The sequence below is a fragment of the Melospiza melodia genome, chromosome 4 (genome assembly GCF_035770615.1).
Source record: "Melospiza melodia melodia isolate bMelMel2 chromosome 4, bMelMel2.pri, whole genome shotgun sequence".
NCBI classification, from domain to species: Eukaryota; Metazoa; Chordata; class Aves; order Passeriformes; family Passerellidae; genus Melospiza; species Melospiza melodia.
The window spans coordinates 667783-693552 of NC_086197.1; the positions used below are offsets into that span (position 1 = coordinate 667783).

Genomic DNA, 25770 nt, shown 5'->3' on the forward strand with positions numbered 1-25770 from the left:
CCAGCAGAGACCCTGGGCTGCGCTGGGAATGCCCTGCCCATGGAATGCCCCCACCAGGCAGCTCCTGGGGCTCTGCAGGAGCAGCTCTGGGCAGGCAGGGAGAGGCTCCCAGGGTGGTTTATCCACACCCTGTGCCTGTCCCCAGAGAACTCAATCCATTAAAATGAGTTATTTCTGCTGGGAATTGCTGCTGGACACTGCGTACAGCCAGGAGCTCCAAACCCCAGCTCCCTGCACACCCTGGGAATGTTTCTGTCCCCAAAAAGCTGTCAGGGAGATCAGCCCTGACCGCAGGGACGCGTCCCACCGACCCCCAGGACGGGCTCCCGTGGGTTTCCCGAGCTGCCTTCGGAGCAGCCCCACGTGCTGCTCCCCCTGGACACTCAGAGAGTTTGTGGGAAGCCCTGGAGCTAGAGCTACCCCTGCCTCCCAACAGCACAGGGCTCCAATTGTTTAAATTCCAAGGATTTTCTGGCTGGACAGTTTGACCCTTGGGAAAAAAAGCAGCTTTGCTCCTGCTTGGGACAGTTCCCAAGTCCCTGCAGACACCAGGAAACTCGGAGCAGAAAAATAAAAATAAATATAAAAATAAATGCGTGTTTTTGCCTCAGATTAAACAGCACAGAAAGGTCCCAAATTGTTCTGGAATTTCAGGGAACATGTGATAAAGAGGAGCTGGACACTGCTGATCCCAGTAACAATGGGATGAGGAGCCAGTGATCCCAGTGATGACGGGCAGGGTCACCTCCCCCTGTCCCAGGCTGCTCCAGCCCCAGTGCCCAGCCTGGCCTTGGGCACTGCCAGGGATGCAGGGGCAGCCCCAGCTGCTCTGGGCACCCTGTGCCAGGGCCTGCCTACCCTTCCAGGCAGGAATTCCTTCCCGAGATCCCACCTAAAAGGATGTCCATCCCTGGCACAGCTGCCAGGGCAGTGCTGGAGTCCCCATCCCTGCAGGGGTTTCAAAGCCACGTGGATGTGGCACTCGGGGACATGGGCAGTGGTGGCCTTGGCAGCACGGATTGCACTCAATGGGCTCAGAGGGATTTTCCAACCCAAATGAATCCATGATTCCATGAACCCCAGGGGGAATGGAGCAGCTTCCAGAGGGCTCAGCCTGCAGGGCTCAGTCTGTCCCAGCCCATCTTTTCACTGGAATGGAGCTCCAGCTCCTCCCTCAGGGTCCCTGGAGCTCCAGGGCACAGGGCAGGGATTGGGAAGAGCTCCCACTCCAGTTCAGCCATGAGGGAAACAATCCCACCCTCCTGGATGAGCTGGAGGATCCCCACACCCCGGGAATGCCCCAGCTCTGAGCTGATCCCAAAGCACCCCGAGAGCCGGTGACCGTGTCCAGAGGGCTGGGGACAGCCAGGCCCTGGCCCTGGGATCCAGGCAGGACAACAGGGCTGGGGGTGCTCAGCCTGCAGGAAAGGAGACTCAGGGTGCCCCCAGCACTGTCACAGCTCCTGAAAGGTGCCTGTGCCCAGCTGCCCCTGGGCTCTGTCCCCAGCAGCACTGGCACACCCAGAGCACACAGCCTGAGCTGGGCCAAGGGAAATCCAGCTTGGAGAGCAGCAAAAAGCTTTTCCAGCCAGGGGGAGAAAGTTCTGCAATGGCTGCCCGGGGAGGGGGTGCAGTCACCATCCCTGGGTGTGTTTAACCAGCCTGGAGGTGGCACTGGGTGCCAGGGGCTGGGCTGGGCTCCAGGGCCCTGAAGGGCTCTCCCAACACAGGGATTCTGTGATTGTGTGAAAGGCCTGGCCATTCTCCTGGGGGGCTGTGGACACTAAGGCTGCATCCATGGCTCCTCCAGGGGGCATTCCAGCATCCCAGAAGAGGAGGGGTAGCAGGAGGCCAGGAGAGGAGCCAGTCCTGGATCCATCCCACCATTTCTGGAGAGCTCCACAGCTGGATATGCAGCCAGGGCAGGTGGGAACTGCTCCCTCCCAGCCCCCCAGTCAGACCCCATGGGACGCGTCCCAGTGCCACCCCCAGTGTCACCCATGGGTCCCCAGCCACTCACCAGCTCGATGCCCTGTGGGAAGGGGTTGTCCTCCCAGTCCTTCTCCGGGAAGCGCTGCAGGATCTGGCCCTGTCCATCCCCGCTGCCTGTGGGGACAAGATGGGATTAGAGGGCAGCGGGTACCCCCCACCCACTGGGAATGTCCAGCTGGAACAACCCCGGCTGCTCCAGCTCTCCATGCGTGGGGCAGCACAGGAGAGAGCCCAGGCCAAGCAGCACTGCCCCCTCCAGCAAGGAACAGCAGAGATTCCAAGGAATCCCAGAGCCTTCTCTGGAGGTGGGAGCGGTACTGGAGCAGCAGCTCTGGTCCCTCTCCAGGCAGAACTCCCTTCGCTGTGATCCCCACATGGACAGCACCCCCCACTCTGAGCTGCACTCCCTGCTCCTCACCTCCCACCGGCCTTTCCCCAAACAACCCTGCCTGGGGTTTATTTTGGGTTCCTGACAGATCCTGCTTCCCCAGGGCTTTATGGAGCACTGGGAGCACTCCAAACCCTCGGCTGCCCCCCAGCCCACACCATCCCAGACCCTAAATCCTGCTGTTCCCCATGGACAGCCTGGAACAGGCCCAGCAGGACAGGTGGGCACTGCGGGACCAGCCGGCTCTGGGACAGCCCAAGGTGACAGTGCCACCAAGTCTCCTGTCACAGACCCTGCCAGGCTGGGAAGGGCTCCCACACTGCTCAGGCTGCTCCTGGATCCAGCTGGGAATCACAAATCCCAAGGATTCTGGCCCAGCCACGAAGGCAGGCAGCCTGTGGTGGGGAGAGGGGGCTCCTTCCAGCCCCTTCCAGAGGGAGGAATTATCCATTTCCAGGGACCACCCAGGACCTCTCCCATCCCAGGAGCCAGCTCCTGGCCATGGAATGGGGCTGGGAGAGCAGGAGGAGCCCCAGGGAAGGGCTATTTTGGGAGCCCAGACAAGTCCCCAGGGTCCTGCTCACCACACAGCAGCCACGGCTGGATTTAGCAGGGAGAGAGAAAGGGAAAGGGAAAGGGGCCATTTATAGCCCTGGGCCCAAAATGGAAAGGCTGGAGCCAAACTGGGCACCAAATATCCACAGGGATGGGGTCAACCAGATCCTGCCTGGCCACGTGCTGCGACACCACAGCCCTGCTCTGCCACCACAGCCCTGCTTGTCCCCTGTTCTGTCACCACGTCCCTGCTCCATCCCCACATCCCCCTGGAGGCAGCCCTGGCCCCGAGTGCTCCCAGCCCTGGCCAAAGGCTGCCCACTCCCAGTGCCAAGGGCTCGGCTCAAGCACCAGACAGGAAAATCCCTTGAGATCCACATGTCAGGATTACAGCTCCAAGCTGTGCCCTCCACACCCAGCCCTGCCACGGCTTTGCTGCAATATCCTCAGTTAAAGGGGAATGGATACAAGACCACAAAATCATGGAATGGTTTGGGAAGGGACCCCAAAGCCCCTCCAGTGCCACCCCTGCCATGGCAGGGACACCTCCACTGTCCCAGGCTGCTCCAGCCCCAGTGCCCAGCCTGGCCTTGGGCACTGCCAGGGATCAGGGGCAGCCCCAGCTGCTCTGGCAATGCCAGCCCAGGCAGGAATTCCTCATTGCCAAGATGCCACCCATGGCTGCCCTCTGGCAGTGGGAGCCATTCCCTGGGTGCTGTCCCTGCAGGCCTTGTCCCCAGTCCCCCTGCAGGCCCTGCCAGGGGCTCTCAGCTCTCCCTGGAGCCTTCTCCTGTTCAGGCTGGGCATTCCCAGCTCTCCCAGCCTGGCTCCCTGGGAGCTGAGGGGCTCCAGCCCTGCCACAGCTCCATGGATTCCTCTGGGCTCTCTGCAGCAGTTCCAGGTGCTGCTGCTGTGTCCCAGGGCTGGGGCAGCACCTGAGGGGGCACAGGGACAGGATCCCCCTGCCCTGCTGCCCACACTGGGGCTCAGCCCAGGGCTGGGGGAGCTCAGGCTCATCATCCTCAACACAAACAGAAATCATTCCAAGGGCTGCTGAGAACAATGGGAACCTCAATTCCCAGGGTTTTCCCAGAGCCAGGAGCTGCCACCCTTCAGCCAGGTACATCCTGATTTTGGGGACTGTCACCAACAGGCTGACTCAGGAGCCCAGCACTTCCCTCAGCTGCTCCCGGGGCAGCCTGATCCCGGCTTTGCCACTTCCCAGCATTCAGCTCCGTATCGGGCTGCGGGACCGGCGCGTCCCTTCCTGCCCCGTCCGTCCTGCTGAGATCCCTGGGAACGCCGGAGACCCTGGCAAAGCACAGTGCCTGTGAAGCCCGGCCCGCAGGCAGCTGCTGCTCTGCTCCGTCCTTCCTGGGGACACCTGGGGGAGCCCAGCCCCTCCCTGGGCCATGCCGGAAGGTCACGGGATGTTGTTGTGACACAGGAAATTCTAAATAAGCCCAGAGGTAAACACGGGGCCGAGGCACGGCGCCGGATGAGCCCGGCTGGGAGCGCTGGCACGGCGGGACACGGGCGGACGCTGCCGGGAACGGCTCCGGACACGGCTCACGGGCACACGAGTGTCCCCTGAATGTGGGACATCAGCCCTGCGCACACACCAGCCAGGCCTCCGCCTCCGGGGCTGGGGGGCTCCCAGAGCCTGCAGGAGGTGCCCACCGTCCCTGGAAAATCCCGGGGGATTCAGGGGTGGAGCACGGCAGCCCCAGCCCATGCCAGCCCCACAGGGGCAGCCGTGGGGTCAGGGCAGGGAACCAGCCCTGCAGCAGCTTCTGCAGCCCTTTCACACAACCCAGAGAATCCACAGAATTCACACAATCACATACAGTCACACAGAATTCCCAGAATTCCTGATTTGGGAGAGCCCTCCAGGGCCCTGGAGCCCAGCCCAGCCCCTGGCACCCAGTGCCACCTCCAGGCTGGTTAAACACACCCAGGGGTGGTGACTGCACCCCCTCCCCGGGCAGCCATTGCAGAACTTTCTCCCCCTTGCTGGAAAAGCTTTTTGCTGCTCTCCAAGCTGGATTTCCCTTGGCCCAGCTCAGGCTGTGTGCTCTGGGTGTGCCAGTGCTGCTGGGGACAGAGCCCAGGGGCAGCTGGGCACAGGCACCTTTCAGGAGCTGTGACAGTGCTGGGGGCACCCTGAGGCTCCTTTCCTGAGGAGCTGGATGCAACAGGGAGAGAGGAGAAGGGAATTTTCACAGGGATCTGAGGCAAAGGAGCTTGTCTGGAACAAGCCCTGTCCCACCCCTCACACCTGACAGGTGACTGGAGGTGTTTCACCACCAGCACAGGACCACTGGTCTGGCCAGTCCCCAGGAACGGCTCCTCTGCAGGCTGGGACACGACTCCCACACCCCTGAACCTCAGAAATTGGGAATGAAATCATCCAGGGGAGCACAAAGTTCAGACAACACAGCTCAGAGCTGGAGCTGGTACAGGTCACCAGAGCAGCTGGGGCTGCCCCTGCACCCCTGCAGTGCCCAAGGCCAGGCTGGACATGGGGCTGGAGCAGCCTGGGACAAGGGGAGGTGTCCCTGCACATGGAACTGGACGAGACTAAAGGTCCCTTCCATCCCAAACTGTTCCACAATTCCAAGTCCTCCCCACAGGAACCAGAGCTGTTCCAGCCCTCCTTCCCCACAGGCTCCAGCCAGGAGGTGATGTCCAGCCAGGAGAGTGTGGAATCATTTTAGAAACATCCAGTACCTTCAGATACCTTAAATTATTCCAGAAACATTCATTCCACACCATTAATGATTCTCCAGCTCAGCCAGGTTCAGGGGCAGCCTCATGCCTGCCTGGAAGCATCAGCTGAGGCTTCCAAGAGCCTCTCACTGCAGGAATTATTTATAAATTCAGCAGCTTTACAGCACCAGAAAATCCTTGGTGCTCCAATGCCCTGCCTGGAGGTGGCTCCTGCAAAGGCAGAGACAGAGCAGGCACAAGGCACAACAACCTGCCAGGACCTGGAGCTGCTGCTGAGGGCACTCAGAGCTGAGCCCTGACCCCAGCCCAGGCCAGAGCAGGGCCCTGATGGGGCTGTGGGAATGAGGCAGGAGCCATGAATCCCTGGGGCAGCACAAACAGGGATTGGGAAATGTCCTGCAAGCCCTGGGAGTGATTGCATCAACCAGCACCAACCAACACAGTGGGGAGCACCAACAGCAGCCCCTGCCCCATCCCTGCAAACACCCAGGCCAGGCTGGACACGGGGCTGGAGCAGCCTGGCACAGGGGAAGGTGACCCTGCCGTGGCTGGGTGGCACTGCAGGGGTGTGAGGTCCCTTCCCACCCAACCAACTCTGGGACTCCCTGATCCTCCAGTCACTCTGTCCTACCTGTGCACCCAGTGGTGGCTCCTGCCAGGGCCTGGCACACAGCCAGAGCAGGGAGGGCACTGCCAGCCTGGAACAGGAGCCCAGGGGGGCAGGAGGGCGATGGGCACGGCCCCAGGGTGGGCACGGCCCCAGGGCAGGGACTGTCCCTGCCCAGGGACCCCCTGGGATCCTGGGGGCAGCTCAGGAGAGCCCTGGAGGGGCTGCAGTGCCCAGGGAATGGGGCTGGGAAGGGAATGGAGCCCCAGCAGGGCTGAGGGAGCTGGGCAGGGGCTGAGCCTGGAGCAGAGGAGGCTCAGGGGCCCTTGTGGCTCTGCACAAGTCCCTGCCAGGAGGGCACAGCTGGGGGAACAGGGACAGGAGCAGAGGGAACGGCCTCAGGCTGGGCCGGGGCAGCTCGGGGGGGATTTTGGGGAAATTCCCCATGGGAAGGGCTGTGCAGCCCTGGCACAGCTGCCCAGGGAGCTTTGGAGTCCCCATCCCTGCTGGGATTTCAAAGCCATGCAGATGTGGCACCTTGGGACAGGGTCAGTGGTGGCCCTGGCAGTGCTGGGAATGCTCAGATTCAGTGGACAGAAAGGGCTTTCCCAAGCTGACTCCATGAATCCACAGTGCCAGAAGAGAAGAGCCCTGTCCCCAGGGAAGCCCTGCACAGGACATTCCCACGCTGACGGAGCCAGTGGGATTTGTCACCAGCAGCTGCTGCCAGCCCAGGTGGGCCCAAGGACCAAACCTGTTCTGTTCAGCTGCTGGGACACACCAGGCAGGATCAAAGCCGGCACTGGGGCTGCAGCAGCTCCCCTGGAATTCCCCAGGATCCGGGATTGGCACAGCCCCAGGGCTGGGCCCGGGCCAGGCCCGGCTGCAGCACCTGCCCCGCGGGGCACCGGCACTGGGCAGGAAGCTCCAGAGGCAGGAGAAGCCTGGGGGAAAATGGGGATTCTACAGCTGCCAGGAGCTGCCAGACAGGCACAGGCTGAGTGCCACACCAGGGGTGATGGCCTGGCGTGGTGACATCCCATCCCATGCCATCCTATGCCATGCCAGCCCATGCCAGCCCATCTCATCCCAGCCCCAAACCCCTGTGACCACCTCCTGTCGCCCCTCCAGTCATGTCCAGGAGCTGCATCCCCTTTCCCACACCTGCACCACAATCCTGGAATGGTTTGGGTGGGAAGGGACCCCAGAGCCCCTGCAGTGCCACCCCTGCCATGGTAGGGACACCTCCCACTGTGCCAGGCTGCTCCAGCCCCAGTGCCCAGCCTGGCCCTGGGCACTGCCAGGGATGCAGGGGCAGCCCCAGCTGCTCTGGCAATGCCAGCCCAGGCAGGAATTCCTCATTGCCAAGATGCCACCCATGGCTGCCCTCTGGCAGTGGGAGCCATTCCCTGGGTGCTGTCCCTGCAGGCCTTGTCCCCAGTCCCTCTGCAGCTCTCCTGGAGCCCCTGCAGGGGCACTGGGCACTCTGGGACAGTGGAGGGTGTCCCAGCCATGGCAGAGGTGCCACTGGATGGGGTTTGATGTCCCTTCCCACCAAACCATTCCATGATTCTCGGACATGTCACACCAACCTGAGGACAACCGGCCCATCCTTCACCCCTCTGTTCACCAGGAATCATCACCTGAGTGGGGAGCTGGGCTATTCCAGCCCTGCCCAGCAGCTCCTGCCTCCCTCCTGAGCAGGGATAAGGCACAGACAGGGATGAGCCATCCCAGCCCTGCAGCCCCCCACCCCCAAGCCCACCCAGAACAACACCCGAGTGTCTGCTGTGGGGACAAAGGAGCCTCTGTTCCCTGTGACGTGTCCCCGAGAATGGCCTTTCTATGGAGGGAACAAAGGGGCCGTTTGTGGGGCTGGGGTGGCCCCCAGCTCTGGCCACTGCCAGGAAAGCCCACCCAGCCCAGGGAGGGCACACAGCCCCTGGCCACCAGCACGGCATGGGACAGCCCCTGTCCCACCCTGGCCACCAGCACGGCATGGGACAGCCCTGTCCCCACCAGCACCAACAGCAGGTGCTGGCAGCTCCCTGTGCCAATCCCAGCACCCCTGAGGCTGGAAAAGCCCTCTGGGATCACTGAGTCCCAGTTGCGCCCAGTGTCCACCTTGTCCCCAGCCCGGAGCCCCGAGTGCCACCTCCAGGAATCCCTTGGGCACCTCCAGGGATGGGCACTCCAAACCTCCCTGGGCAATGGAATCCCTGTTCCAGTGCTGGACAACCCTTTCCATGGAGAAATTCCTCCTGAAGTGGCACTTACCAGGCCCCCAGTGTCCCCTCCAGCTGTCCCCAAGGCCACACCCCCCTGTGGCATGGCTGCTGTGCCCCCAGAACGGGACATGCAAAATGCCAAGGAACAATTTCCCACTTGTGGCTCTCTCCATGTTTTAGAGCAATCCCATGGGACAAGGAGCTTGGGAAGGACACAGCCCTTCCCAGACAGCAGGAACCCTGCAGGAGCAGGTGACAGGGACACCTCTGGCTCGGCCAAAGGGATTTGGAGGGGATTTAGGGCAAAAGTCTCCCCGGGTCACAGCCAGAACAGCAACTCCTGTCCCAAGTGCAGCTAAAAAAGGGAAAAACTTGGGAATAAGGGCCTGTTTCATTCCCTGTTTAATGGTCACCTCGGTGATGTCTGAGGATGTGCCTGACCCGCGGGACACAGGGAAGATAAGGATCACCCAGGGAAGATAAGGATCACCCACAGCCTGGGACAAGAGCTGGGTGAGGAAACAAACTGTCTGCATGCAATTCCAGGCTGGAGAAAGGCAGAGCCCTCCAGGCCGGGGTCACTCACTCCCAGTTACAACACCCTGGAGCAGCAGCAGGGCTGTCACTGCCCGGCCAGCACCGGGAGGGGAGCGGGGGACACCCCCAGCACGGCACCTCCAGGGAGCTCCCATTCCCCGTGGAATCCAGGGTCAGTGCTGATCCCCCCACCCTGGCTCATGCCAGCCCTGTCCCGGGATGTCATTACTCCTCAAACCTTCTCCCAATCCCTCTCAACCTCTCCTGAACCCCCTCAAATTCAGGAGAAATGCCGGAGAGAGCCATCTCTCTCTGCACACAGCCCAGGTGCCCTGCCAGGAGCTGGGGGTGCTGATCCCAGGGATCAGGAACGCTGGCAAAGCCCTGGCACAGAATACAGCTGGAAAATCCCAGGAGCCTGCGGAGTGTGGGGCTCTCTGCTCTCCCACCACCCCAGATCCTGCAGGAAGATCCACTGGGACCCTGCCCACACCCAGCACTTTGGGATGGCACTCAGCACGGGCCCAGGGGAGATGCCAGGGTGCAGGAGTGGTCAGTGAGGAGGGAGCAGCCCGGCACGGAATCCCTGCTGTCCTGGCAGGGTCAGACCCTGGGAGATCCCCAGCACCACCACCAAAGCTGTGCCTGGCAGCGGGCTCGGCGCAGCCTGGGCAGAGCCCAGCTGTTCCCTGACCCCGCTCCAAGGGAGAGCTGTGTTTATCTTTGGAAACATTAAGGCACAAGAGGAAGTAATTAAATTTAAAAAACCCCGCCTGCTTCCGAGAGCTCGGTGCAGGAAAACGCTGCAGGCCCCGAGCATTCCTGGCAGCGGGACATGGACAGGGACAGGGACACGGCCTGCAGCTGCCACTGCTCACCCAGCCTCAGCCACGGCTGCAGCAGGAAGGGTTTCCATCAATCCTGGGGGACACGGCCCCACAACCCCTCAAAGCACCTCAAACTACCACCCACACAGGGCAGGAGCCAGAGGTCCCTTTGGAGGAGCCCTCCAGGAAAACTGGAAGCTGTGACGGCCCAGGAGCTGCTTTAAGAGATCCCAGGGGATCCCTGAAGGTGCCTTTGGAGCTCACATCCTCTGGGGTCCCACCAAGAGCAGCCAGGTGACAGCGACACCCAGCTGGGGGGGAATGTCCAGGAGGGGCTCAGGAGAGCTGCAGAGGGACTGGGGACAAGGCCTGCAGGGACAGCACACAGGGAATGGCTCCCACTGCCAGAGGGCAGCCATGGGTGGCATCTTGGCAATGAGGAATTCCTGCCTGGGCTGGCATTGCCAGAGCAGCTGGGGCTGCCCCTGCATCCCTGCAGTGCCCAAGGCCAGGCTGGGCACTGGGGCTGGAGCAGCCTGGGACAGTGGGAGGTGTCCCTGCCATGGCTGAGTGGCACTGGAGGGGCTCTGGGGTCCCTGACCACCCAAACCATTCCATGATCCCTGATTCCAGGACCTGGAGCCGGGTGGGTGCTGTGGCTCAGCCTCCCCAGAGGAGGATCCCGGTGCCCAACCATGGTCCCGTGGCCAGAGCTGCTAAAAGCATTTTGGGGAGGAACCTCTGCTATTTTTACCTGATGCCAAATTCCAGCTGCTTCCCAGGGGAGCCATTCCCAGCTCCACTGGCACCCTGGGTGATAATTATGGGGATGCCAACATTTTCCCACGGCCTAAAAACAGCCCCGGCTGCTCCCATGGCCCCTCCTGCCCTGTGGGAAAAATATGTGGGAATTACAAAATGGTTTGGGTGGGAAGGGACTCCAGAGCCCCTGCAGTGCCACCATGGGCAGGGACACCTCCCACTGTCCCAGGCTGCTCCAGCCCCAGTGTCCAGCCTGGCCTTGGGCACTGCAGGGATCAGGGGCAGCCCCAGCTGCTCTGGCAATGCCAGCCCAGGCAGGAATTCCTCATTGCCAAGATGCCACCCATGGCTGCCCTCTGGCAGTGGGAGCCATTCCCTGTGTGCTGTCCCTGCAGGCCTTGTCCCCAGTCCCCCTGCAGGCCCTGCCAGGGGCTCTCAGCTCTCCCTGGAGCCTTCTCCTCTCCAGGTGAGCACCCCCAGCTCTCCCAGCCTGGCTGCAGGGCAGAGCTGTTCCCAGCTGGCAAAAGGACACAGAGGGACAGAGGGACAGTGGGACAGGATCCAGCCACAGGCAGAGAGCAGCTCCAAGGCCCAGGACAAAAGGCCTCAGTGCCCTGCTCCTGTCCGTGCTGGGCAGCTCCCTGCAGAGCAGCCAAGGACAGAGGGAAACCCCACACCCCAATCCCAGGGCTGCCCTCACGGATCACACGTGGGTGCCCCAGTCCCTCCCTGCTCCGTGCCAGGGCCCAGGGAGTGATCCAAGCCCTGCCTCAGTTTGTCTTGACCCTGCAGGGATCATTTCCACCCGGCCTCTGCCAGCATCAACATCTCCCACGAGGGCAGAAGGAGCTTTTGTTCCCCGTGTCCCACACAGCCGGCAGCGGCTGCGGGGCGGAGCCGGCACAGCCAGGGGGAGCCTGCAGGGACAGGGACAGGGACAGGGACAGGGACGGGAACCACGGGGCAGGAATGCAGAAGTGGGAATGGGGTCAGCTTCCACAGGGGCCTCAGCTGGGCTCGGCAGTGCCGGAGCCACCAGAACTGACAGGGGAGGAAATGTCCCATCAATGGGGGAACTGTGAGAATTCCCCGAGAACAGCACTGACCCTGTCCCCAAATGTCACATCCACACAGCTGATATCCCAACAGGGATGGGCACAGGGCTGCACAGCCCTTTCCATGGGGAATTTCCCAAAATCCCCCCTGAGCTGCCCCGGCCCAGCCTGAGGCCGCTGCCTCTGCTCCTGTCCCTGTTCCCTGGGCTGTGCCCTCCTGGCAGGGACTTGTGCAGAGCCACAAGGGCCCCTGAGCCTCCTCTGCTCCAGGCTCAGCCCCTGCCCAGCTCCCTCAGGGCTCCTCACAGGATCTGTGCTGCAGAAGGGAATCCCTCCACGAGGGACAGTCCTCACCAGGGCTCTGCCTCTCCTGGGGCAGCAGGAACAGCACAGGGTGCAGGAGGAGCGAGAGGCTGAACCCAAGGGGAACTGAAACCCCACAGACAGCTCCAGGATGGGGAAATGATCCTGTCCTGGAGCCCTCAGCTTCCTCATCGGCATTACCCAGAGGATTTTCTGAAGCAGCTACAGCTCCCATGGAGCACCTGCAGCCCCAGAGCCTGGAGCTGTCCCTCAGCCTGACCCCACAGCCTGGAGAGGAGCCCTGCCCTGCCCAGGCTCAGGAATGCCCATCCCTGGGAATGCCCATAGCCCAAACCCCATGGCACACCACCCCAGAGGGTCCAGCCGTGGTCCCAGTCCTGCCCCAGTGACCTGGAGCAGCTCCTCACCTCTGATCCTTGGGAATGAGCAGGGAGATGGCAATGGAAGCACCAGGGAGTGCTGCCAGCTCTGAGCCTGGCCAGGGATTCCTGGAATCAGCACATTCTCAGCAGCTCCTGCTCCCAATGGACCCCACCAACACCCAGCTCCCCCAAACCCACCTCATCCCCCCACATGGATTATCTGGGAAGGCTGGAACAAGCTGGGATGAGTCCCAAGGTCACAGAGCCGAGTGGTTGTGCCCCAGAGGGTGCTGGGCACTGCCCAGGCTCCCTGGGCAATGGGCACAGCCCTGGGGCTGCCAGAGCTCCCATCCCAGGGATGCAATCGCCTCCCTGGGATCGTTGGGGTGTCTGTGCAGGGCCAGGAGCTGCATCTGGGATCCCTGTGCTCCCTTCCAGCTCAGGACGTTCCAGGATTCACCTGCAGACCAGTCCCTGGAGCTGCTCCCAGCCTGACCCCGGCCCCTGGAGACCAGCAGGACACAGGGCCCTTCCCAGCTCATCCCAGGGATTGAGCTGAATGGGGGAGGTGCAGATGGGATATTGGGAAGAAATCAATACAGAACATGACTCAAAATTCCCCATTTTAGTGAAAGTTCCTGGAGAATGCAGTTTGTCAGGTGCAGAGGGACTGGGGACAAGGCCTGCAGGGACAGCACCCAGGGAATGGCTCCCACTGCCAGAGGGCAGCCATGGGTGGCATCTTGGCAATGAGGAATTCCTGCCTGGGCTGGCATTGCCAGAGCAGCTGGGGCTGCCCCTGATCCCTGGCAGTGCCCAGGGCCAGGCTGGACACTGGGGCTGGAGCAGCCTGGGACAGTGGGAGGTGTTCCTGCCATGGATGGGGTGGCACTGCAGGGGCTCTGAGGTCCCTTCCCACCCAACCCATTCCAGGATTCCCTGACCCCAGGCACACCCACAGCTGGGCCAGGGGCAGAGGCTCTGTTTGATGGGAAGGGCTGGGAACCACAGCCCCACGGGATCCTTCCCAGAAGGAAACACAGCTCTGTCCTCCACCCAAAGCCAACAGAGCTGGGCACGGGCTGGGCCCTCACACCCCTGGGAGCCGAGGACAGGGCTGGAACACTCCACGTGCTCCCATGTGACTCGAGGAGCTCCTCATCTCCACCAGCCCAAAATCCCTCATTTCCCGAAAGAACTCAACTGAGATCCTTGGATCACTTTGACTTTGAGGAACACAGGAAAGCCTCAGTGGAGTGAGGAAGATGAATTCCCCGTCCTGTGGAGCAGAGCAGAATCCAGCTGGAGCAGGAGTGCTCCTCATGGATGTGCCTGGCACATTCCACACATGGAGCTTCCAGCCTTGCCATGACAGCTCAGACCTGAGAGAGCAAACACTCATCTCTGCTGCTGCCACGCCAGAGAAACTGAGAATCACGGAATTCTGGAATGGCTGGGTGGGCAAGGGCCTCAGAGCCCCTCCAGTGCCACCCTGTCATGGCAGGGACACCTCCCACTGTCCCACGTGCTCGGGCACGGCCACCCCTCTGTCCCAAAGTGCTTCACTTCCCCCACAGCAAAACCCTGATTTCCCAGAACAAGCACTTGGAATGTGACCCAAATAAACCCCATCTCTGGCGTAGGTTTAGGTTTTTCCAAACCCTCAACAAGTGACTGACCCCCCGTTCAGCCAAACCATCTTGGGATTTACCAAGCTGGACAAAAAAACAACCATTAAAGAGTTCAGCAATAAAATAAACATCCCCAAAACCACCAACACGACATACGGGTAAAACCAAGTCAGACGTGGGGCAAAGGTCAGGGGAAAATGAGCAACAACAAACTACTGAAAAACACCGAAAAATGGGAATTAACAATAAATTCAAAAGAAACACTGAAAATTCAAACATTTTCTCCAGTGTCAGCTTCCTGCCCTGCCTGGATTTTCAGGAATATTGAGTGATGTCCGTGCTGACCCCGTACCCTGGGGATTTCAGCAGCACAGCTGCTTCCAGACACACCAGCCCCAGCAAAAAAACACCTAAAAGCCCCAAACCCACCGGCTAACAGCCAGAAACCGGGGCAAACACGCTGCAAGCATTCCAAACTTGGTCATGGATTAAGGATTAAGGCTGGTTTGGATGCACAGAGCTCGGGGGAGGAGGGATAGGAGGGATGGGAGGGACCCCCCCGCGCCCTGTCCTGGAGCAGAAGCGACATTCCCAGGGGCAGGAATGATCCCAGAGCCCTGGGGATGATCCCAGAGCCCTGGGGATAATCCCTGCGTGGGCACACGGGGCTGGGATACAGCCAGGGCTGGGATAAATCCCACAGACACATCCCAGGCCTGCGGGGACTGCTGCAGGCACGGAGCAATCCTGGTGTGAGTGCACAGGAATGGGAACCCCACTGACCCCAAAGGCACAGGGGAATGGGAACCCCACTGACCCAAAGGGACATGGGAATGGGAACGGGAACCCCACTGACCCCAAAGGCACAGGGGAATGGGAACGGGAACCCCACTGACCCCAAAGGCACACGGGAATGGGAATGGGAACCCCACTGACCCCAAAGGCACAGGGGAATGGGAATGGGAACCAGCACTGACCCCAAAGGCACAGGGGAATGGGAACCAGCACTGACCCAAAGGCACAGGGGAATGGGAACCCACACTGACCCCAAAGGCACAGGGGAATGGGAACGCCACTGACCCCACAGGCACAGGGGAATGGGAACCCCACTGACCCAAAGGCACAGGGGAATGGGAACCCCACTGACCCAAAGGCACAGAGGAATGGGAACCCACACTGACCCCACAGGCACAGGGGAATGGGAACGCCACTGACCCCACAGGCACAGGGGAATGGGAACCCCACTGACCCAAAGGCACAGGGGAATGGGAACCCCACTGACCCCAAAGGCACAGGGGAATGGGAACCCCACTGACCCCACAGGCACAGGGGAATGGGAATGGGAACCCCACTGACCCAAAGGCACAGGGGAATGGGAACCCCACTGACCCAAAGGCACAGGGGAATGGGAACCAGCACTGACCCCAAAGGCACAGGGGAATGGGAACCCCACTGACCCAAAGGCACAGGGGAATGGGAACCCCACTGACCCAAAGGCACAGGGGAATGGGAACCCCACTGACCCCACAGGCACAGGGGAATGGGAACCCCACTGACCCAAAGGCACAGGGGAATGGGAACCAGCACTGACCCCAAAGGCACAGGGGAATGGGAACGGGAACCCCACTGACCCAAAGGCACAGGGGAATGGGAACCAGCACTGACCCCAAAGGCACAGGGGAATGGGAATGGGAACCCCACTGACCCAAAGGCACAGGGGAATGGGAACCCCACTGACCCAAAGGCACACGGGAATGGGAACCAGCACTGACCCCAAAGGCACAGGGGAATGGGAACCCCACTGACCCAAAGGCACACGGGAATGGGAACCAGCACTGACCCCACAGGCACAGGGGAATGGGAACCCCACTGACCCAAAGGCACACGGGAATGGGAATGGGAACCCCACTGACCCAAAGGCACAGGGGAATGGGAACCAGCACTGACCCCAAAGGCACAGGGGAATGGGAACCAGCACTGACCCCACAGGCACAGGGGAATGGGAACCAGCACTGACCCAAAGGCACAGGGGAATGGGAACCCCACGGACCCCAAAGGCACAGGGGAATGGGAATGGGAACCCCACTGACCCCACAGGCACACGGGAATGGGAACCCCACTGACCCCAAAAGGCTCCAGGAAAACAGTGGGGCCAAGGGCATTTCGGGGTGACGGGGCTTGGGACACAGGCACAGCCCCTGCCCAGGGGGTCTGGGTGGACACCAGAGCAAGGCATGACATGGAGGCTCCTGATGGGAATAATTGCATCAATTGGAAAGTGGGAAAAATGCCCCAAATCTGTCCAGAACAAGACAAGGAGCACTGGAACTGCACTGGATGAGCCCAGCACTTCTCAATTCCCTCCTTCCCACCCATCCCAGACTGGAGCAGGAGCTGGGATGAGCCCACCACATCTCCATTCCCTCCTTCCCAGACCGGAGCAGGAGCTGGGATGAGCCCAGCACCTCCCCATTCCCTCCTTCCCATCCATCCCAGACCAGAGCCGGAGCTGGGATGAGCCCACCACGTCCCTGTCTCTCACTCCAGACCCGAGGAGAAGAGTCCACACTTTCCATGAAACATTTCTGGGAAAATATCCAAGAGCTGTGAGCAGCTCCCAGCTCCCCCTCCTCCTCCAGAGCCCCTTCTTCATCCTCCTTTTGCCCAAAGCCAGGGCCAGGGGATGGGATTTTGCTTTTGGGGTGGTGCACGGTGACATTCCCACCTTATCCCCCTTCTTCTGTCACTCCCTTCCAGCCACCCCAGTGCTTGGAAAATTCCATGAGCCCCAAAGCCCTCATGGGCTGGGATGAGGCAGCAGAGCCAAGGAAAATAATGCGCAATAATCCATTGAAATGACTTCAGGGACAGACAATGGGATGGCTGCAAGAGGGAAGAGCCATTCCTGTGTGCTGTCCCTCCATCCCCTGTCCCCAGCCCCTCTGCAGCTCTCCTGGAGCCCCTGCAGGCCCTGCCAGGGGCTCTGACAGGGTCAGTGGTGGCCTTGGCAGTGCTGGGGAATGGCTGGACTCAATGAGCCCCGAGGGATTTTCCACCCCAAACAACTCCATGGTTCCATTAAAAACACCCAAGGCAACAGAGAAGCACAAGAGCTACACGTGGGGGGCAGGTGGAGCAGCTGCAGCCAGGTGAACTCCTCACAGGTACAGACACCCCCAGGTGAGCTCCTCACAGGTACAAACACCACCAGGTGAGCTCCTGACAGGTACCGACACCCCCAGGTGAGCTCCTGACAGGTACAAACACCACCAGGTGAGCTCCTGACAGGTACAAACACCACCAGGTGAGCTCCTGACAGGTACCGACACCCCCAGGTGAGCTCCTGACAGGTACCGACACCCCCAGGTGAGCTCCTGACAGGTACAGACACCCCCAGGTGAGCTCCCCCCACACCTGAACAATGTCACTCAGCCCTCAGCACACCCCGAGGTCAGGTCTCCTTCCCCTTTTTTTGGAGCTCCAGCATCCCAGGAGGGCGGGCAGGCCCTGGCACAGGTGCCCAGAGCAGCTGGGGCTGCCCCTGCATCCCTGGCAGCGCCCAAGGCCAGGCCGGGCACTGGGGCTGGGCACACACTGGGGCAGTGGAGGTGTCCCTGCCATGGCTGGGAAGGGGCTCTGAGCTCCCTTCCCACCCAACCATTCCACGCATCCCTGTCCCTGTCCTGTCCCCTCCCGGGGGTCCCTGGCTGACCCCATCCACGCTCCCACCCCATCCCCACCCCAGCACCGCTCCCGCCCGTCTTGGCCAGGAACCCCCGGTAAATCCCGGGATTTACTTGGAGCCTGGCAGTCTCCATCTGGAGCAGGAGCTGCAAATCCCACAGCAGCCTTGCCCGGATGGGACAGGGCCCAGGCTGGCACTGCTCCCAGGACATCTCAGCCAGTCCCCAGGCGCTGCCTTGGGGAGCACAGACCCCTCCTCACCCCCAGCTCCGGGGCAGGACACGATCCCTCCCTCCCTTCCCTTCCCACTGGGAATTCTGTCCTGTCCCACATCCATCCTTCCCCCCCATTTGGGGTTCCCCACTGTGCCAGCTGAGCTGCCAGCTGCTGTGCCCTGCAGCATTCCCAGGAACCCGGGAGCTTGGGATCAAATCCTGAACAAGGACGTGTCCCACTCCATGGGCTGACAACTCCAGGAGAAACTGGGACTGGTTGGGGCAGGGGGGCTCTTTAGTCTGCGGGTTTTTTGTTTGTTTTTATAACTCCACAAGGCTATGGATCCTCCTGGAGCTGCATCCAGTGCTTCTACTGGAGTGCAGACTGGAATTCCACCTCTCCAACTGGAACTGCCTCCTCGGTCAGGACATCAGCCCCACTTCCCTGCAGCCCTGTCCAATCTCTGTCCCCACATCCCTACAGCCCCTTCCCAGCTCCTATCCCACCTCCAGCCTCACATCCCATTTCCCATCCCACATCCCTGCAGCCCCACATCCCATCTCCGTCCCCACATCCCTGCAGCCCCTTCCCACGTCCCCACGGACGGAGCCGGGATCTCCACCTCCTTTCCCTCACGGCCACACCCTCTCGAGCCTTCCCCGCTCCGACGTTCCTTCTCCCACTCCCCGCGGGCTCACACACGCTCCGCACGAGGCGTGAAGGAGAATTTCCCCTTTTATGGCGAAAGGCAGCAAAGCCCGGCCGGGGGAGCTGCCCGCAGCCCCGCTCCTCCCCGGGCTGGGCTCCCGGCTCCCAGCTGCTCCCCGCGCTTCCTACGGGCTCCGGAGCCGGAACAGATTTCTGCCGGCATGAGTCAGAGCATCCCAGCCCTGTGCCTGTCTCATGACTCCTCCCGGCCGCATCTCCGCGGCTGCCGATTCATGCCCACGTGCCGGGATGACAGATCACACTCCTCCCGCCTGGCCGGCTGCCACCTGCATCCCTCGGGCCAGGAGCAGCGGCTGGCACACGCCCAGGGATGCTCTCAAGGGCCTTTGGGAAAAAGGAGCCGCTCTTTCTTGGGGAAAACATCCCTGAAAAGGCCGGGATTGCAGTCAGGGGATCCTGGAATGGGCTGGGTGGGAAGGGAGCCCAAAGCCCACCCAGTGCCCCCCCTGCCATGGCAGGGACACCTCCCACTGTCCCAGGCTGCTCCAGCCCCAGTGCCCAGCCTGGCCCTGGGCACTGCCAGGGATGGGGATGAAGGAAGGAGCTCCAGCAGCTCTTGGAGCTTCTCCTTGAAACCAGACCTGGATCCCAAACACAGGAAACCTCGAGTTCTGCACCAGCATTAAACAAAAGTACAAAATCCCAGCATCCTCGATGGAATTCCCAAGAAATCCAACACTTGTGAAAGGTCCCAGTATAAAACCAGAGCTGCCAAGAAAACCTCAGGTCAGGGGGAGAATCAAGAAGAAAATCCACATTTCCTCCCTCTGTGTTAATGATGGTGAGCTGAGTGCACTGCCAGGCCTTGGGAGGAAAAAGGGAAAACAGGGATGCCAGGGAGAGTGGGAAGAATGTGGATGCAGATCGTGTGTGACAGGAGCAAAGCAGCCTCCAGACACAGCCCAAACCCACCCAAACAGGGGGAAAGAAAACGTGAAGTGAGAACACAGACCTGAGCCAGGAGAGCCGTGAGGAACCCAGCGAGGGAGGAAGGAGAAGTTAAAGGGACAGAGAAATCCCCCAGGAGAGCCCCAGTGCTGGGAGGAGCCGGGGCAGGAGAGGCTGTGGGACAGCCAGGGCTGTCTGCAGGGCCACTGTCCCCCTGCCCTGCTGGCACCGCACTGGGACAGCGCTGTGGTCACCTGAGAGGCACTGGGGACAAGGGGAATGGCCCCCAACTGCTGCCAGATGGAATTAGATGGGATAGCGACACGAGATTCCTGGCTGTGAGGCTGCTGAGGCTCTGCCAGGCTGTGCCAGGGCTGGAAATGGGCATGGAAATTTTCCATGGGGAAATCCCTGCTGATGTCCCCCCTGCCTCTCCCCTGGCCAGCCTGAGGCTGTTCCCTTTCCTCCTGTCCCTGCTTCCTGGGAGCAGAGCCTGACCCCACCTGGATGCACCCTCCTGTCAGGGAGCTGTAGGAAACCACCTTGCTGGGCTTTCCACACGTCTCTGCAGGAATTCCCAGTGCTGGGAACACCCGACACATCCCCAGGCAGAGCTGAGAGCCTGCTCCTGCAGCCAATCCCTGCAGGAATCAGCTCCCACTGCTCCTGTGAGGAACCGGCACTGTCTGACCTCCTTCCTGCTGAGCTCACCTTGATCCCTCCAGGAGCTTATCCCTGTCCTCTCCAATCCCCTCCTGAGCAGGGGAGCCCAGCTGCCCTCGCTGGGCTCATCCCCCGAAGGCACCAAGCCCCAGCTCTGCTCGTGCCCAGCCCAGCCCGTGGTGAGGCTGAAGGCAGCCATTGTCCCCAGCTGGGCTGACAGAGCCACTGTGTCCCAGGGACAGCAGGGCCGTGTCCCCACAGCTGGGGCCCAGCCCTGTGTCCCCACAGCCCCGCAGAGGGACAGAGCAGCGGTACCTGCCCTCGGTCCCAGCCCCTTCTCTGCCCATGGAGAGCTCATTCCCAGCAGTCCCAGCTCATTCCCAGCCCCTTCCCTGCCCTCACAGAGCTCCTCCCCAGCTTTCCCTGCTGAAGGACACAAAGCTGGCAGGTGAAGGGGTGGATGAACACCCAGCTGGCACCTCCCAACGCCTGGCTGGGCATCCTGACGGGAATTTGCTGCAGGGCTGTGACTGCAGGTAGGTCAGAAACACCAAACACCAGGGCAAGGTCCTAAAACCAGGGCAGAGGCTTTTCCCACATGAAACAGCAACGTTACAACAGCTTTGGAGCAGAGCTGACCCAAAATCAGGGAATTGTTTGGGTTGGAAAAGCATCAGTTCCAAGCATTCCCCAGCACCGCCAAGGCCACCACTGACCATGTCCCCAGGTGACTCCATCCCTGTGCCAGGGGTGCACAGCCCATTCCATGGGGAATTCCCCAAAAATCTACCCAAACATGGCCCAGCCTGAGGCCGTTCCCTCTGCTCCTGTCCCTGTTCCCTGGGCTGTGCAGAGCCACAAGGGCCCCTGAGCCTCCTCTGCTCCAGGCTCAGCCCCTGCCCAGCTCCCTCAGCCCTGCTGGGGCTCCAGGCCGTTCCCAGCTCCCCCAGCCCTGCTGGGTTCCCAGCTCCGTTCCCTGCCCTGGACAGCAGCTCTGGGAGCTCTGGGGGGACAATGTGCAGGAGGTCACTGTCACTGTTGCCCTGGATGCAGGGCCAAGCCCCTCGGAGCATCCGGGCTGGGCTCAGAAGCTGATCAGAGCAGCAGGGCCCCAAGGCTGCCCTGGAGAGGGTGTGACAGTGACAGTGACAAGACACAAGAGGCCTTATCTGGGCCATCAGCAGCCGCGCTGGGCAGGAAGGTGCTGCAGAGCTCACGCGGAGCTGCTTTGCTGCATTTCCTGCAGCTGCCCACACAGACACCTCAGCTGCACACACACACAGACACACACCACGGGCGGCTCTTCCTCCCCAAAACCCCCCTCGTGCTGCCACATCTCCCTCACACAGCTCAGGCACACCAAAATAACGTGAGAGACTCTCTGCATCCCAGCGCTGAGCCCGCGGGAGCTGGGGACGTGTGGCTGCTCCTGCTAGGGGACACGTGGCACTGGAGCCACTCCACACACACACACAGACCTCTGGAATTGCTGGGGGAGGGAGGGACGGGCAGGGCCCCACTGCTGCTCCCCACTGCCCCGACCCCCATGCACAGCCTGCCCCTAAACCAGCCCCCAGCCCCTTCCCGAGGGGTCCCAGCAGCCCTCAATCCTTCCACAGGCTCCCACCAGCCCCTAAATCCTTCCACAGAATCCCACCAGTCACCAAACCCCTTCTCAGGATCCCACCAGTCCCCAAACTCCCCCAGAGAGTCCCAACAGTCACCAAGGACTCCCACAGGGTCCCACCAGCCACCAAATTCTCCAAGAGGGTCACAATAGTCACCAATCCCTCTGAGAGGGTCCCAACAGTCACCAAATTCCCCCAGAGAGTCTTTTCAGTCACCAAGAACCCTCTCAGAGGACCCCACCAGTCCCCAAACCCCCTCACAGGGTCCCACCAGCCCCTAAACCCTTCAAGAGGGTCCCAATAGTCACCAAACCCTCTGAGAGGGTCCCACCAGCCCCTAAACCCTCCAAGAGGGTCTCATCAGTCCCCAAATCACCCCACAGGGTCCCAGCAGTCACCAAGGACCTCTCAGAGGGTCCCTGCAGCCCCCAAAGCCTCCGGCCCTGCCCTGGCAGCAGCTGCCACCCCGGGAGGGACAAACACACTCAGGATATGGAAGGCTCGTTCCCAGCAGCAGGAATTCCCTGCCCCGAGGCCAGCAGCCTCTCCAGCTCTCTCCAGCTCCTCGCCTCTGCCACAGGAGCAGCATTTAGTGGTCAGGAGCTCTGGAGCCACAGGAGGAACAGAACAGAGCGGCCCCGGAGGCGTCACCGCCGCCATCCCGGAGAGGTGGCAGAAATCTCCTCCAGATCCCACCCAGCCCCACGGGAGGGTCCCTGCTCCCCCAGGTGTGCCAGGGAACCAAACCAGAGGGGTTCTGCAAAGGGCTTAACTCCTCCCTGCAGCCCGGGCAGCCCCAGGGCACATTCAGCGGGGTTTGTTTGTGTTTGTAGCGCCCATGAAACCGCAGCTGCTGCTCCAGCCAGGAACGGGAAAAGGGAACTGGCTGCAAGGAAAGGCTTCGGGTTTGGGGAAAACACGAGCTGGGGTGAGAGAGACCAGAGAGAAAAGTGCTAAATCCTCACTGGCAGCACACAAAATACCACCAAGAAATGGGGCGAGGATCAGGGTACAACACCCGGGTTAGGGCTGAGTGCCCACCTCACCTTGAGCCACCTTCCCCAAACAGGGGCTGCCACTCTCCCAGGAATGCCAGACACCATCCCTGGGCACAGCAGCAGGCAATTCTGGCAAAGAAATACAGCTGGACACAGAAATATGTCCAAAGGGGGAGAAATGACCAGCCCAGAGCTGCAGCTCTGATTTCCCTGCTCCAGGTCCAGCGTGATCCATCCCACAGCAACAACAACACCGTGGAAAAGGAGGGGCTGCAGTGCCCAGGGAATGGGGCTGGGAAGGGAATGGAGCCCCAGCAGGGCTGAGGGAGCTGGGCAGGGGCTGAGCCTGGAGCAGAGGAGGCTCAGGGGCCCTTGTGGCTCTGCACAAGTCCCTGCCAGGAGGGCACAGCCCAGGGAACAGGGACAGGAGCAGAGGGAGCGGCCTCAGGCTGGGACGGGGCAGCTCAGGGTGGGCACAGCAGGAATTTCCCCATGGAAAGGGGTCAGGCCTTGGCAGGGGCTGCCCAGAGGGGTTTGGAGTGCCCATCCCTGCAGGGATTTAAGATCCTTGTGGACGTGGCACTTGGGGACATGGTCAGTGGTGGCCTTGACAGTGCTGGGAACGGTTGGACTGGATGGGCTCTGAGCGGTTTCCCAACCTAAACAACTCCACGATGAATGTTCATTCCAAGATGAATCTCTCCCCATCGACAAACACACCTCGGTGGAGCTGGAGGAGCTCAGGCCCAGCCCTGGCACAGCCCAGGGACAGCTCTGGCCCTGTCACTGCCCCTGACACTGTCACTGTCACTGCTTGGCCTCCAACCCCCACGTGGGACCTGCAGCCCCCAGAGCTGCTCCTCCCGGGCACGAGTTCAAAGGGAAGGAGAGGAGGATTCCTGGAGCAGCTGGGATCAAAGAGCTGCAGTTCCCAGGCCTGGATGCAGCTGGAAGCTGTAGGGGCTGGTGGGAGGGGTGACCCTTCCAGAGGCACATGGAACCAGGGAATCCCAGACTGGGCTGGGTGGGAAGGGATTAAACTTCACCCAGTGCCACCCCTGCCATGGCAGGGACACCTCCCACTGTGCCAGGCTGCTCCAGCCCCAGTGCCCAGCCTGGCCTTGGGCACTGCAGGGATCAGGGGCAGCCCCAGCTGCTCTGGCAATGCCAGCCCAGGCAGGAATTCCTCATGGCCAAGATGCCACCCATGGCTGCCCTCTGGCAGTGGGAGCCATTCCCTGTGTGCTGTCCCTGCAGGCCTTGTCCCCAGTCCCCCTGCAGGCCCTGCCAGGGGCTCTCAGCTCTCCCTGGATCCTTCTCCTCTCCAGGTGAGCACCCCCAGCTCCCCCAGCCTGGCTCCCTGGGAGCTGAGGGGCTCCAGCCCTGCAGCAGCTCCGGGGCCGCTCTGGATTTGCCCTGTCTCACATCCCCACCTTTCCCAAGGCCAGGCACGTGGGTGGGAGCAGCTCTGCACGTGGCAGGGCCATTCCCAGCCTCTCTTTCCCTGTGCAAATATTGACCCAGCAAACAGCTCCATCACTGCTGCCAGTCCCGGGGGCTTTTCCACCGGGATTTTGCCAGAACTCAGCTGAGTCAAACCCTGAGTCACTGGGCCACGGCCACGCACGACGGTGACACGGTGACACGGATGGGTGCCACCAGGAGAGCTGGAACCCAACCCAAAACAGCTGGGACAGAGCCCTGCCCCGGCCTGCAGACCCATTCGGCTTCTCCCACCAGGAACCAGCTCCAGGAGCACCTGGGGAAGGGTGGGACGTGTCCTGTCTGTGCCCTCGCCGCTCACAAAGAGCACCCCAAAACCTGCCCTGAGCACCTCATGGAAAGAGGCAGCCCCAAGCAGCTTCCTCCTGCCAGCCCAGCCGCCCACGGAGCCGGGTGTCTGAGCAGGGCACGGGCGTGGGGAGATGCTGCTGCTCCCTGAGCGTGGAAACGCGGAAACCACCGGGACTTCCCAGCAGCCGCGGCATCCTCTGCGGCCAGCCCGGCACCCACGGGGCACCGGCACCCAGGGGACACCCACGGGACACCGACGGGACACCGGCACCCAGGGGACTCCACAGGGATCAGTCACGGGATGGGCACAATGAGAGGGACCCCAGAGCGCCTGCAGTGCCCCCCAGCCATGGCAGGGACACCTCCCACTGTGCCAGGCTGCCCCAGCCCCAGTGCCCAGCCTGGCCCTGGGCACTGCCAGGGATGCAGGGGCAGCCCCAGCTGCTCTGGCAATGCCAGCCCAGGCAGGAATTCCTCATTGCCAATATGCCACCCATGGCTGCCCCCTCTGGCAGCTTAAATCCCCTGGAATATCCTAAATCAATCCCAAGCTGGGTCTTGGCTGCCATCATCCAGACCACGACCATCCAGTGCTCCCTATGCAAAACTTCCAGACTCCTTCAGCCACAGGGTTTGGAATGGAGCTGTCCTGGACTCTCAGGGTATGAGGGGTGCACAGAGAAAACCTCTCAGAACCTGAGGGAAAACCCAGCACAATCCCAGCTCTGGGCAGCTGTCATTCCCAGTAAAACCCAGCACAATCCCAGCTCTGGGAAGTTGTCATTCCCAGTAAAACCCAGCACAATCTCAGCTCTGGGCAGCTGTCATTCCCAGCTAAAACCAGGCACAATCCCAGCTAAAACCAGGCACAATCCCAGTTCTGGGCAGCTGTCATTCCCAGTAAAACCCAGCACAATTCCAGCTCTGGGAAGCTGTTATTCCCAGCTAAAACCAGGCTCAATCCCAGCTCTGGGAAGCTGTCATTCCAGGTAAAACCCAGCACATTCCCAGGTAAAACCCAGTCAAATCCCAGCTCTGGGAAGCTGAAGGAAGAGCCAGGAGAATAAAACCGTTCATTTCCAGGGAATAATGTGAGCAATCAGCACACAATAAAACAGACCCTGCCATGGAAGGGGCCGGTTCCCAGTGCCTGCTGGTTCCCACTGCCAGGA

The 25770-nt window shown here is 61.4% G+C and overlaps 1 protein-coding gene across 3 annotated transcripts in view; it reads right to left on the reverse strand.

Moving 5' to 3' along the window:
* Positions 1–25770, reverse strand: part of SBF1 (SET binding factor 1) — a 61287-nt gene that overhangs the window by 32136 nt on the left and 3381 nt on the right. For all 3 annotated transcript variants that reach the window (XM_063153589.1, XM_063153588.1, XM_063153587.1), the window contains exon 2: positions 2021–2106. In XM_063153589.1, coding sequence (XP_063009659.1) covers positions 2021–2106 — 86 coding nt within the window. The remainder of the gene's footprint in view (positions 1–2020; positions 2107–25770) is intronic.